Source organism: Pseudochaenichthys georgianus, unplaced genomic scaffold, assembly GCF_902827115.2.
Source record: "Pseudochaenichthys georgianus unplaced genomic scaffold, fPseGeo1.2 scaffold_1186_arrow_ctg1, whole genome shotgun sequence".
In the NCBI taxonomy this organism is placed as follows: Eukaryota; Metazoa; Chordata; class Actinopteri; order Perciformes; family Channichthyidae; genus Pseudochaenichthys; species Pseudochaenichthys georgianus.
In genome coordinates, this window is record NW_027262121.1 from 30,001 (window position 1) to 42,969 (window position 12,969).

Genomic DNA, 12,969 nt, shown 5'->3' on the forward strand with positions numbered 1-12,969 from the left:
AGAAATCACACCGTCATTTAGTATTGTATTAAACATATCATATAAAGTGGCTAATTGTGCATAAATTATATTTTTCCCCATTATTTTGAGTGAAATTACAAATGCATTGAAATTAAGACAATTTAAAAATACTATACAAAATTCAATATTTTACAAAAAGAAGCGGTACATTAAGACAAATAAGATTTATTTAATTGATCCCAAATGGAGATGGTTGCAGCAGCATGTAAAACAAAGTATTGCACATTATTAGACATAAAAAAAGAGTAGAAAATAAACAATTATACAATGAAAACATCTCAAAATAAAAGAACGACAATGGAAAATTAATATTAATACTTGTTTAAATGATTTATTAAGCTGGTTTCAGATGGTTTATATTCAAGTTAGTAACCACGTATGATGCTTTAATTTGTAATGCTGTTGTCTTGTGTTAAACTGTAGAGCTATGTCTGTTAGTCAGTGGACTGTAAGTGAATCTGAAATAATTAAAGTGATCATTTTGATTCATTTTTTTAAAGAAGAAAACCCTAAAAATTCTATATATAACGAAAATACATATTAAAACAAGTTCTATATCCAAATCTATGCAGTGGTACATTATAAAAACAGATTGGGACATCCCTAACGTTGACTAAAATCCAGAAAACACATTTTTTTTGATTTATTTCTGATTGTTTCGTGTGTCTAGGCGTCCCTATCGATGGCCCCGATCAACATCTTCAAAAATGGAGCAGATGAAGAGAAAGCTGAGACCGCACGAATGGTGGGCTTTTATCTATTTATTTGACAAGTTAAAGAAGAAGACAAGCTTTTTAAAAAAATATATTGAATTGTTTGTTTTAATCTGTGTTTTCTCTGCAGTCGTCCTTCATCGGCGCCATCGCCATCGGAGATCTGGTGAAGAGCACCTTGGGTCCTAAGGGGATGGTACGGCTTTTAAAAAATCACCATAACTGATTATAGTTTTATAATAAATGATATAATAACATTACAATTGTTATAGTATTTGATTATATTGATTTCCATGTGGAGTTTGGGTGATATTGAACTAGAAAAGTCAGTAAAATAAGCAAAAACGTCTTTAATCGTGTCTGTTCATAAACGTCTGCCTCCATAAACTAACTTATATTTTATATAATTTAATAATATTTCCCCCCTTTAGGATAAGATCCTGCTGGGTGGCGGGAAACAGGGTTTAGTCACGGTGACCAACGACGGAGCGACGATCCTGAAATCCATCGGCGTCGACAACCCCGCCGCGAAAGTCCTGGTTGGTGAGTAAAAACGTTTGTTGGGGGTAATTGACGTTTTGATAAACTAAGACATTCGGCTCCACGAAGTTGCATTTTCTTAATAGGCTAAACTATTAACTTACGAGAATAATCATTTGTCGACTTAAAGGTGTGGTAAGTTTGAGAAACCGGCTCGAGATACACTTGTTGTTATCTTCCATGGAATGCTCTGAACATCCCGATAGCAATGAATATCTGAAGTGCTTTGAAGCCGTGGCGCTGTGAAAAGCTCGACCAATCATCTGAGCCGGCTAAAGTAACTGGATGGCCTGCCTGCCTGTCAGCCTTCCATCGGGGCACACACTTACCTCGTTCCCTCATTGGTCATGTGCGCGTTGGAGGCGGGGCTCTGAGAGGAAGGGGCAGATTTCTTCCGGCAGTGTATTTTCTAATTCGAGCGCACTCGAGCTGCTTTCTCCATTCTTACCTACCCCACCTTTAAGGAACGTTAAAGCTACATTGAACCCTGTAAAATACACTTCTAATATCTAATTCTACCTGGTAATGAATCGGTAACTATTCATGTACATTTAAATATAAAACACGAATGAAACGGTTGTTTGTGTTTCAGACATGTCTAAGGTTCAGGACGATGAAGTTGGCGATGGAACGACCTCCGTCACCGTTCTCGCTGCAGAGCTGCTGAGGGTAACGCACTCTTTATTTAGACATTGGTTGTCATGTCGGCTGCACGATGTGGGGAAATAATGTAATTGGATTTTTCTGACAGATATTGAGATTTTATTTGCGATATTTGGGAAGTTTATTGTAAAATGCGGCCATATCTCCGGCTCCGAAGGTCGCATCAACGTGCTCCCGTCTCTAGCGCCCCGAGCTACGAGTGAAAAAACTAAACTTACATGAAACTTCCGTTGGGTTGCTTTAAAGTCGAGCTTCAGTTTAAGATTCACCCTGTAATGGAAACATGTGATGGAGCTGACCTGACTCAGAAACCATCTAAAGCTCCACTGGAAGCCATCTGGAAAGGGCAGGTGATTGGATCAATCTGTTTATCACCTGCTATCATGGGCCACTTCTGATTGGTTAACGATGGCTGGTACGTGTGGAGCACAGCACTTCTGATTGGTGTGGAGGACTGACACACAAGAAGAACAAACAAAAAAATCGCAGTTTTTGTCGATTTTGATAATCGCATCATTTCAAATTTAGATTTAAAATCGATTAATCGCCCTATTGTCGTGTCAAATGATCATTTCAAACGCATAGTCTTATACTCTGATTGCCTTTTACTCTGTTACAAAACAAATGTTTTCACATATTTCTCTCGCCTCATTTCCCCCCGTGTGTGTGATACTGTGTGTTCCAGGAAGCAGAGCTGCTGATCGCGAAGAAGATCCACCCTCAGACCATCATCGCCGGCTGGAGGAAAGCAACGCAGGTCGCCAGGGACGCTCTGCGGGAGGCGGCCGTTGACCACAGGTCAGCCTGAGGCGGAAACACGTTCTCAACACAGAACATATTCAACTTTCTCTGGTTTTAAAACACATCGCGTTTGGATTCTACTGCGCGGTTGAAGCGTGCCCGGCTCGTTTTGGGTTGCGTTTCCACTCGGCGTAGTTCCGGGTACTATTTCACCGTTTTTCTGGCTCTCCAGAATCGAGGTTCTTTCCGGGCCAACAACCGGGATGAACATATTTGACCGTGATTTAATTGTAATACGCGTTTCTAAATGATGCCGAAGTAACAACACACTGATACCGGTTAGTAACAACCATGAATTAATGCTTTGAGTCTGCAGACAGACGGCAGAGAAACACCTTTAAAATGCGTGTTTTCTGAATGGAGATCGGATCGATATCGGAGTAATAAGCATTAACTAGAAAATGCATTTCCTGCAGAAAATGCGTGCGAATGCTGTAAACTGTGAACATTTATGGCTGAAAATGCTGAATATGTTATTAGTTGAATAGTAGCTGATTTTAGCTAAAAAAAAATGCAGAAAAAGCTTAATATTTAAAGGAAAAGGTTTAAAAAAGGTATAAACAACATGTCTAGCCTTGATGTCCTGAAATAGCTGAATAGTGTAATAGTTGAATGTTTTCTGCAGCTGAAAATAGGCTGAAGGAGTTAAATATCAGATGTAAGTAGTAGTGAATGAATTTGTATTAAAATATGTCTGAGGAGTGTAGGGTTTGGGAAGTATGGCAAGTTTAAAACATTTTTGGGGGAGAATTTTGAGCTGTCCTGCACTCTGTTTTGAGATCAAAGCACTCTAGAGTTAACGAGCCGCTCCATCCACCGTAATGTAAACATCTGAAAAATGCCTCTCTCCCAAGCTCCAAACTAAACTCAATATCTCAGAATGTTTAAAAGATATCAAAAGTAAAAGTCAAGTTTTATAGCGGAAGGTCTTGTGGTCATTTGAAAGCTGGAATGAAGGGTCTGGCTGAAATTATGTGGAAGGAGATGCATTTGGCGCAAAGTGTGTAGGAAAGTGGATTTGAAGGCTCTTCCCATTGACTTCAATGTTACAAAAAGAGTTTCAAAAGCTGAATATTTCAAAAAGTATGAAATATTTTGAAGAAGTTGAAGGTTTCCCATCGATTCCTGAACAGGCTGAATAGTTTAATATTTGAATGGTTTCTGTAGCTGAAAATAAGCTGAAGTTATGGAGAGCCAAAGTATTGGCTGAAATAAGGGAAAGAATAAAGTTTTGAAGTACTATAGTGGAACACTAATTATAGTGAAAGTAATTTGCCCTTTTTTTAGATTTAGCACGAAAAAAAACGCTTCTGGGGTCGTTTGGGTGGATCGGCCCGATCTCTGACCCTCGTCGGCCCACATCTCTTCGTAACCGTCACAGCCAATAGAATCGAGGGGAAGTTCCACACACACACGTTTGACCAAATAAGGAGTGAGAGTGACGCGTCGCCGAAACAGGAAGCTGTCATACACTCTGAAGCTATCGTTAGCAGCTAATATGAAAACTCAGTTTTTGACGTATGGATTATCGGTAATGTTTTCAAAGTGACGGAAACATTGGATTAAGCGAAGGATTAACCCGCCAGCCGTTGATCACGACTTTCGATCAGAGTAAAGGCGGAGGTGAGCGTATCTCCGAGTTCTGCTGCCTAAAGCTACGGCGTGCATCGCTCAGTGGTGACCCTGACACTTCTAGAATCTGCTAGCTAAGCTCGTTTGATCCGATAAGTATACCGATCGATTTATACCTTTTTCGCTCGGGCTCATTTCGACGCTTCTTGTGAGACTTGTGTTTTTGTTTCAGTCAAAATTGTTCATATCGTCAGTAGGGATGCCAGCGATTATTCGAATATTCGCTACAGTCTCGATAATCGAATATTATTTTTAAAAATCGATTTTTTTTTTTTTTTTTTTTTTTTTTCTGGCTTAGTTTCAACCAAAATATATATAAATATATATATGCTAATAATATTAATAGTATTAATCGGTCGGTCGAATAATCGATTATTATTCGCCAGGGCTGCCGAATAATCGATTTTGATAATGGTCAGTTTCTGGCAACCCTAATCGTCAGTTCGCCGAGCTTCTTCCCGTTAAGTGAGTATGACGCAGAAGCCCCGTCGTTAAAAGGTATTTCATGTGACTTCAGGATTCCTGCATACCCTGATACATTAAACAATACATTTTAACTTCTCTGTAATGATGACCCCCCCCCCCCTCTGATCTCCATAGCAACGACGCGGCAGCTTTCCAGGAGGACCTTCTGAACATCGCCCGCACGACGCTGTCCTCCAAACTGCTGACTCATCACAAAGCGCACTTCTCTCAGCTGGCCGTCGACGCCGTGATGCGCTTGAAGGGCTCCGGAGACCTGGAGGCCATTCACATCATCAAGAAGCTCGGGGGCAGCCTCACCGACTCCTACCTGGACGAAGGTGAGCGCGCCGTCATCGCCAGCGACCTCTCTGATTGGCTGACGCTGAACCCTAAAAACGAATGCTAATTTTATTTATAATTCCGGTTCTGAAGGTTTCCTGCTGGACAAGAAGATCGGAGTGAACCAGCCGAAGAGGATGGAGAACGTCAACATCCTGATCGCCAACACGGGCATGGACACCGACAAGATCAAGGTGCACACACACACACACACACTCACACACACTCTCACACACACTCTCCCACACACACACTGTCATATACACACACTCATTTAGAACAGTTTGCATCATGCTCAGGATTTCGTGTGTGTTTAATAATAATGCATTTTATTTGTGGAGCGCGTTTCTATTTAATGTGTGTGTGTGTGTGTTCTCAGATCTTCGGCTCCAGGGTTCGCGTGGACTCGACGGCGAAGGTGGCCGAGATCGAGATGGCGGAGAAAGAAAAGATGAAAGAGAAAGTCGAGCGCATCCTGAAACACGGGATCAACTGCTTCATCAACAGGTACACACACACACGTACACACACACACACGTACACAGTAGAGATGTTAAGATTCACCGATTCGCATCGGTGCACCGGCATAAACGTTCAAGATGCGAGTGCACCGGTTGAAAGAGTGCACATCGGCTACAGTTTGGGTTGAACTCGCGATGCATCGATTGCGTAGCGTCTTTGCATCGCTAAAAAACCGATTCATTCATATAAAATCCCCTCATCTTGTCAACGCTCAGCAGAGACGATCTTTGATATTTGCTTCGCCACTACGCAGGCCGAGAGTCTCAGTTATCAACACACACGGAAGTTGAGGGGAAAGAGAAACGCAGCGCACCGAAAAACACTTCGGATTGTTCCAGAAAGACGGTGTAATAGTCCTTTATGCTCTATAGCTGACCGCAGGTCATGGAGAGTAATCAGGTATCCGTGGACCTTTGTGTGAGGTATCTTTATTACTCAACAGGAGCCATGATACATAGATCCGTCCTAGATGCGGGCTTGCATACACACAGTATCACTCCGCAGCCGCACGCCATCAGTAACGTCCTGATGGTATGTGTGCGCGGCACTATATACTACAGACGGTCAACTTGAAAAATCACTCGCAAATTGTTAACGATGCCGAGCCGCTTTAAAGTACACAAGTAGTACGAGGAACTTAGCGACGCACATAAAGAGGCGACATGGGGTCTGCGGCTGAAAAGAGAAACCTGAAAGTCAGTGAGGCGTCCTGTCAGAGAGGTGTTTAGTTTACAGCAGCCTGTGACGGCCAATCACAGCTCAGCGTCTTCCTCACTGTGAGCAGTTATGAAATACCTGTTTGTGAAAGGTTATTTGTATTCTTTGTTGTTAGCCTTTGAGTGTTCAGCACATCAGGCAGCAGCTGTATGGCATGGCACCATGGTAGCTGTTATTTGTTAATCATGAGCAATGCATCCTTACATTGTGTAACTGAGGCGTTATCACATGGTACTCTGGAGAGCTTTCAAAGGTAAAAAGTAAACGGCATGATGGGATGTGCAGCACCAAATATGTAAAGCACTTTTTTGTTAATGTATGATTTGCTGCATGTAAGGAATAAAACAAAAATCCTCTGTCGTACCAAATTGAAGCATCATTATTTTTGCATAGTGTTGAATCGCATCGCCTGGTGTTTCAAATGTATCGTTAATGTATCGTATCGTGGCAACGTATCGAGATGCGCATCGCATCGGCCTCAGTGATGGAGATGCACATCCCTAGTACACAGATACACACACAGGTACACACTCACACACACACACATACACACACGTATACACACACTCACACAGGTACACACTCACACACACACACACACACACGTATACACACACACACACGTATACACACACTCACACAGGTACACACTCACGTACTCACACAGGTACACACGTACTCACACAGGTAACTACACAGGTACACACGTACTCACACAGGTACACACGTACTCACACAGGTACACACGTACTCACACAGGTACACACGTACTCACACAGGTACTCACACAGGTGTACACACGCAGGTACACACACGTACTCACACAGGTACACACATACACACACAGGTACACACAGGTACACAAAAGTACACACACAGGTACACCCGTACTCACACAGGTACACACACACACACACACACACACACACACACAGGTACACCCGTACTCACACAGGTACACACACACAGGTACACACACACTCTCTTCTAACTTTTTACATATATTTTTTAACATCTCTTTGTTGTTTTCAAACAAAGTAATTCCAATATGTTTGGGACATTTTAACGTTTTGTTTTCTGCTTGCTTTCAAAGTTCAAATCGGTGCTCATGTTACCTCTTTTATCTACTGTCTTTAACGTTCCTCTCTCTCTTCAGACAGCTGATCTATAACTACCCCGAGCAGCTGTTCGCTCAGGCGGGCGTCATGGCGATCGAGCACGCTGACTTCGCGGGCGTGGAGCGCCTCGCCCTGGTCACCGGGGGAGAGATCACCTCCACCTTCGACCACCCCGAGCTCGTGAAGCTGGGACACTGCAAGCTGATCGAGGAGGTGATGATCGGAGAGGACACACTCATACACTTCTCTGGAGTCGCCATGGGTGAGAACACACACACACACACACACACACACACACACACACACACACACACACACACTCTCATACATGCTGTATCCAGTTCTTATTATACATCCATGAAACACATTGTTAGAAAACTCTCCCTGGTCCCCGGCTTGAGCTTCAACCTCAGGATCCACGTATCTGTGATCCTCTCCAGAAGGGAAGCAGTCAAAATCTAAAAAATCTGACTTTTTCTCAAAAAGTCCAACTTTTTCTCAAAAATCTCAAAACATTCGGACTTTTTCTGAAATCCAATAAAAAATCTGACCTTTTCTCCAAAATCTCCATTTTTTTTTTACTTTTCTCAAAAATTGACTTTTTTTTAATACTTTTTCTCAAAATATCAAAATTATTACTTTTTTGAAATAATTAATAATCCCTGGTCCCCGGCTTGAGCTTCAGCCTCAGGATCCACGTATCTGTGATCCTCTCCAGAAGGAAGGAGTCATCACATACAGAGACTAGTTCCTGATCAGTGTCCTTCACATGCTGATATCCAAGAGAGGGAGTCACACAGTCACAAGATGGAGGAACAGAAAGCAGTCTTCAATGTTTACTTCAGATTAGCTCCACGTCAGAAATGAGCATGCTTGATGTCTGTCTCCATAGAGGCTGAGTCATCATGTTCATCACATAGCTATCATCTGCCCCAAGCAGTCCTGATGCTCTTCCAGGTCATCTCACATCCTGTCATGCTCACAGCTACAGTTGATACCTCTGTTAGCATGCTACTCTCATGTTGGAAGAGGACGTTCAGTGTTTTCTCAACACTCTCTCTCTGTGGCTCTCCGAGGTTTCTAACGTGTTTCCCTCTTCAGGCCAGGCGTGCACCATCGTCCTGAGAGGAGCCACCCAGCAGATTCTGGACGAGGCGGAGCGCTCGCTGCACGACGCTCTGTGTGTGTTATCTCAGACCATCAAGGAGCCCCGCACCGTCTACGGAGGAGGTACACACACACTTCTGATTTAATCTGATGTATTTTTTTTTTTGTTGAATGCGGTGATTACATTTGATTTTAAATCCTTTAGAACCGTACCTAATACCCCCCTCTCCCCGCAGGCTGCTCTGAGATGCTGATGGCTCGTGTGGTCACTGATCTGGCCAATCGGACAGCAGGAAAGGAGGCGGTCGCCATGGAGTCCTTCGCCAAGGCTCTGAGGATGGTACGCTCCATTTGAATACTTTTACCTTTTTCAGGATCCACTTAAGAATCTAAGAATGTTTCGCGTCCCACATTCAACCATAAACAATAAGGAGGCTAAATACAGTTCTGATTGGTCCATTCAGAACATGTGACACGTTGTAAATCCAGTATAACAGACTGTTGCTAAGGACTGTGATGACTGTTGCTAAGGACTGTGATGACTGTTGCTAAGGACTGTGATGACTGTTGCTAAGGACTTTGATGACTGTTGCTAAGGACTGTAATGACTGTTGCTAAGGACTGTAATGACTGTTGCTAAGGACTGTAATGACTGTTGCTAAGGACTGTAATGACTGTTGCTAAGGACTGTAATGACTGTTGCTAAGGACTGTAATGACTGTTGCTAAGGACTGTAATGACTGTTGCTAAGGACTGTAATGACTGTTGCTAAGGACTGTAATGACTGTTGCTAAGGACTGTAATGACTGTTGCTAAGGACTGTAATGACTGTTGCTAAGGACTGTAATGACTGTTGCTAAGGACTGTAATGACTGTTGCTAAGGACTGTAATGACTGTTGCTAAGGACTGTAATGACCGTTGCTAAGGACTGTAATGACCGTTGCTAAGGAGGAGAAAGGAAAAGAGATTAAAATAAATCTTAATAACGAAATGTTTCCACACGAATCATGATGTTTTGCAAATGATTTGGCGGCCCACGCTTTGATAAACACTGCTTTTAAAGGATTGTACCAAGTCCTGCAACATTTCTTAAATCTCAGTCGTTTCTTTGTTAATGTTTCTTCCCGTTGTTTCTCAGCTCCCAACTATCATCGCTGATAACGCCGGATACGACAGCGCCGACCTGGTGGCTCAGCTGAGAGCGGCTCACCAGGACAACAAGGGGGGGACCTGGGGACTCGGTACGTCTACCTGGTTAAATAAAGGATATATATGGGAGTTATATGAAATGCCATTCGAGTCAATATTAATTAACACAAACAAACATGATTGATTTCTGCAAAAGTAACAAATAAATGTCTTTATCAATTTAATTTATATATTTACCTTTTTTATTGAAATTGTTTGTATTTATTTGTTGGTTTTCACTGTGTATATTTTATATAATATATTTAATTTTTTTTTCTTTATAAACTTGTATTTCATTTTATATGTTGGTTAAACATAAGATTTAACCTCCGTTTCCGACTGCAGTTGTAAATAAATACAAATAGTCCTTTTCTCCTAATAAAAATCTATTTTCTTAAATCAACTTTATTGACTATTTTAGTATTTATTAATAATATTAAATCAGTATATTATATAATATTATTTCCCAGGAATAGTTCTGATAGTTCCAGGGATTTTGCGTTCTCACCAAAAAGATCTGGAACTAGAAAAAAAAAAACCGGGAACCTTTTCAGTCCCTGCTAGAGAGGGGGGGGGGGGTTCCGTAAAACTCTTATTTTATTTGCTCGCATTTGCATTATCAGCATTAGCCCCGCGCACCAACGGATTTTTATTCGTCCTGTTTTTGTGTTTCTAATATTGATGACGTGTTTCTTCAGATATGAACGAGGGCACTATCGGCAACATGGCGGAGCTCGGCATCACGGAGTCGTTCCAGGTGAAGCGGCAGGTGCTGCTCAGCGCCTCCGAGGCCGCGGAGATGATCCTCCGAGTCGACAACATCATCAAAGCTGCTCCCAGGTCAGTGTCCGCGGCATTCAAATAACCTTTATTTAAACACAAGCTGGTCACATTTCCTTTTTTTTCTTTTTTAAACATAGATTCTTTTACAGTTATCACAAACTCCACCGAACATTCCCCAACATTAGACATATGACAAATTAATGCAGCTGCTAGAATCAGTTTAAAGGGCAGGTCACATTTCTAAGGTTTATTTAAATGCATTAAAGGGGACCTATCATGCAAAATGCACTTTGTGATGTCTTCTCTACATCAACATGTGTCCCCGGTGTGTCGGGGAACTCACGCAGCGTCAGGGAATAAACCCTCTCTCTTTTCCTCCGTACCCAAATCTCTAAAAACGGGGAACAACGGAGCTGATCCAGATGTGCGTCCGATATGACGTAACATCTGAAATGTGGACCCACGGGCCAATCAGAAACGTTGCTATCAGAAACAATGCCCGACTGTTCTGGACGTAATATGGTCGGTGTTTACATTAGCATGCTAACACTCAGAGCTAACCTGTGCTGGAGCGCATGTGTGTGAAGAAGCAGGAAGTAGAAAGGAACTCACCTTGTGGTGTAACCGGGAGAGAGAAAGCCTTTGAGCTCCAGACTGTTTCAGAGCCTTGATAATCCATGATATGGCGTTTCATCACGGCAGCATTTAGTTTAGACGGTAGCTGCCGGGTCCCGCATGAGCTCAGACCCTCCTCTTTAAAGCTTTATCCCCAAATCAGCACTTTAGAAACAGGAAGTGAAACAGAGGGATATGAGGCGTGGCTAGAATGATCTGTTTGGAGCAAAGCACTTCATAGACATGTTTTTATATATCTGAGAGCTGTGCTGTTGCCTAAAAATAGCATGATGGATGACCTTTAAGGGTCAAGAGACTCTTGTAAATAACCTGCTTCAGCCTAAATGTCTCATATATGCTGAAAATGTTTGTGGAAAAATTGTACAAAATGTACTTTGTTTTTGAAACTATTAAATCATAATAAAAAAATTATAATAAAGATATTAATGTGTGGGGAAAAAAATTGGGAATGGCACAAAAATGTACTTTAATTAAATTAGAATTTAAAATAAATACTGTTTGAAAGCTACATATAAAATGTTTGGGAGAAAAGGCAAGAAAAAAATGCAAGTTTCTGAACAGTTTTCACTGCGCTTTAAAATATTGTTTACTGACTGTTGTTTGTTTGTTTGTTTGTTTGTGCAGGAAGAGAGTCCCCGACCATCACCCCTGCTAGAGGAGGAAGAGGCGGATGAAGAACGTGGGAGGGATCAGTTTTCTTATTTATCGCCTCTGTCCTAATTAAAGAAACGCTCCGATATGTTTTTTTTTCTGTGGAAGCACCGCGCAGGCTAACGCTAGCTAACCACACATGTAGCTAACGTCAGTGTGAAGCTAACGTTGGCTGTGATGCTAACGTTAGCTGAGGTCACGTGGTTATGCTAACGTTAGATCGTGTTTGCCGACGTCGCTCTGATCGTAACTTTAGACGTTTGTTTTGTTTACTGAAAATAAAAGAACCAATCCTCACTTGAAACATTTGTTGGTGGTTTTTGTGAATCTTAATGTTTTCTAACTTATAGTTTAAAGAGTTCTCTCCTGCTGATGTTCAGGTGTATATCAGTATGTAGTGTCCCTACTTTAAAGAGTCCTCATGTGTATATCAGTATGTAGTGTCTCTACTTTAAAGAGTCCTCTCCTGCTGGTGTTCAGGTGTATATCAGTATGTAGTGTCCCTACTTTAAAGAGTCCTCATGTGTATATCAGTATGTAGTGTCTCTACTTTAAAGAGTCCTCTCCTGCTGATGTTCAGGTGTACATCAGTATGTAGTGTCTCTACTTTAAAGAGTCCTCTCCTGCTGATGTGCAGGTGTATATCAGTATGTAGTGTCTCTACTTTAAAGAGTCCTCTCCTGCTGATGTGCAGGTGTATATCAGTATGTAGTGTCTCTACTTTAAAGAGTCCTCTCCTGCTGATGTTCAGGTGTATATCAGTGTGCAGTGTCTCTACTTTAAAGAGTCCTCTCCTGCTGATGTTCAGGTGTACATCAGTATGTAGTGTCTCTACTTTAAAGAGTCCTCTCCTGCTGATGTGCAGGTGTATATCAGTATGTAGTGTCTCTACTTTAAAGAGTCCTCTCCTGCTGATGTTCAGGTGTATATCAGTATGTAGTGTCTCTACTTTAAAGAGTCCTCTCCTGCTGATGTTCAGGTGTATATCAGTGTGCAGTGTCTCTACTTTAAAGAGTCCTCTCCTGCTGATGTTCAGGTGTATATCAGTATGTAGTGTCTCTACTTTAAAGAG

The 12,969-nt window shown here is 41.9% G+C and overlaps 1 protein-coding gene across 1 annotated transcript in view; it reads left to right on the forward strand.

Annotated features, from left to right (window-relative positions):
- The window catches only part of cct2 (chaperonin containing TCP1, subunit 2 (beta)), a 13,122-nt gene extending 921 nt beyond the window's left edge, over positions 1-12,201 (forward strand). Inside the window, exons 2-15 of the mRNA XM_034076998.2 lie at positions 692-766; positions 865-930; positions 1,166-1,277; positions 1,867-1,943; positions 2,623-2,735; positions 4,971-5,173; positions 5,268-5,368; positions 5,554-5,681; positions 7,570-7,793; positions 8,633-8,761; positions 8,875-8,978; positions 9,778-9,880; positions 10,526-10,667; positions 11,871-12,201. Of these exons, the coding sequence (XP_033932889.1) occupies positions 692-766; positions 865-930; positions 1,166-1,277; positions 1,867-1,943; positions 2,623-2,735; positions 4,971-5,173; positions 5,268-5,368; positions 5,554-5,681; positions 7,570-7,793; positions 8,633-8,761; positions 8,875-8,978; positions 9,778-9,880; positions 10,526-10,667; positions 11,871-11,901 (1,608 nt within the window). The 3' untranslated portion in view covers positions 11,902-12,201. The remainder of the gene's footprint in view (positions 1-691; positions 767-864; positions 931-1,165; positions 1,278-1,866; positions 1,944-2,622; positions 2,736-4,970; positions 5,174-5,267; positions 5,369-5,553; positions 5,682-7,569; positions 7,794-8,632; positions 8,762-8,874; positions 8,979-9,777; positions 9,881-10,525; positions 10,668-11,870) is intronic.
- The last annotated feature ends 768 nt before the right edge of the window (positions 12,202-12,969 follow it).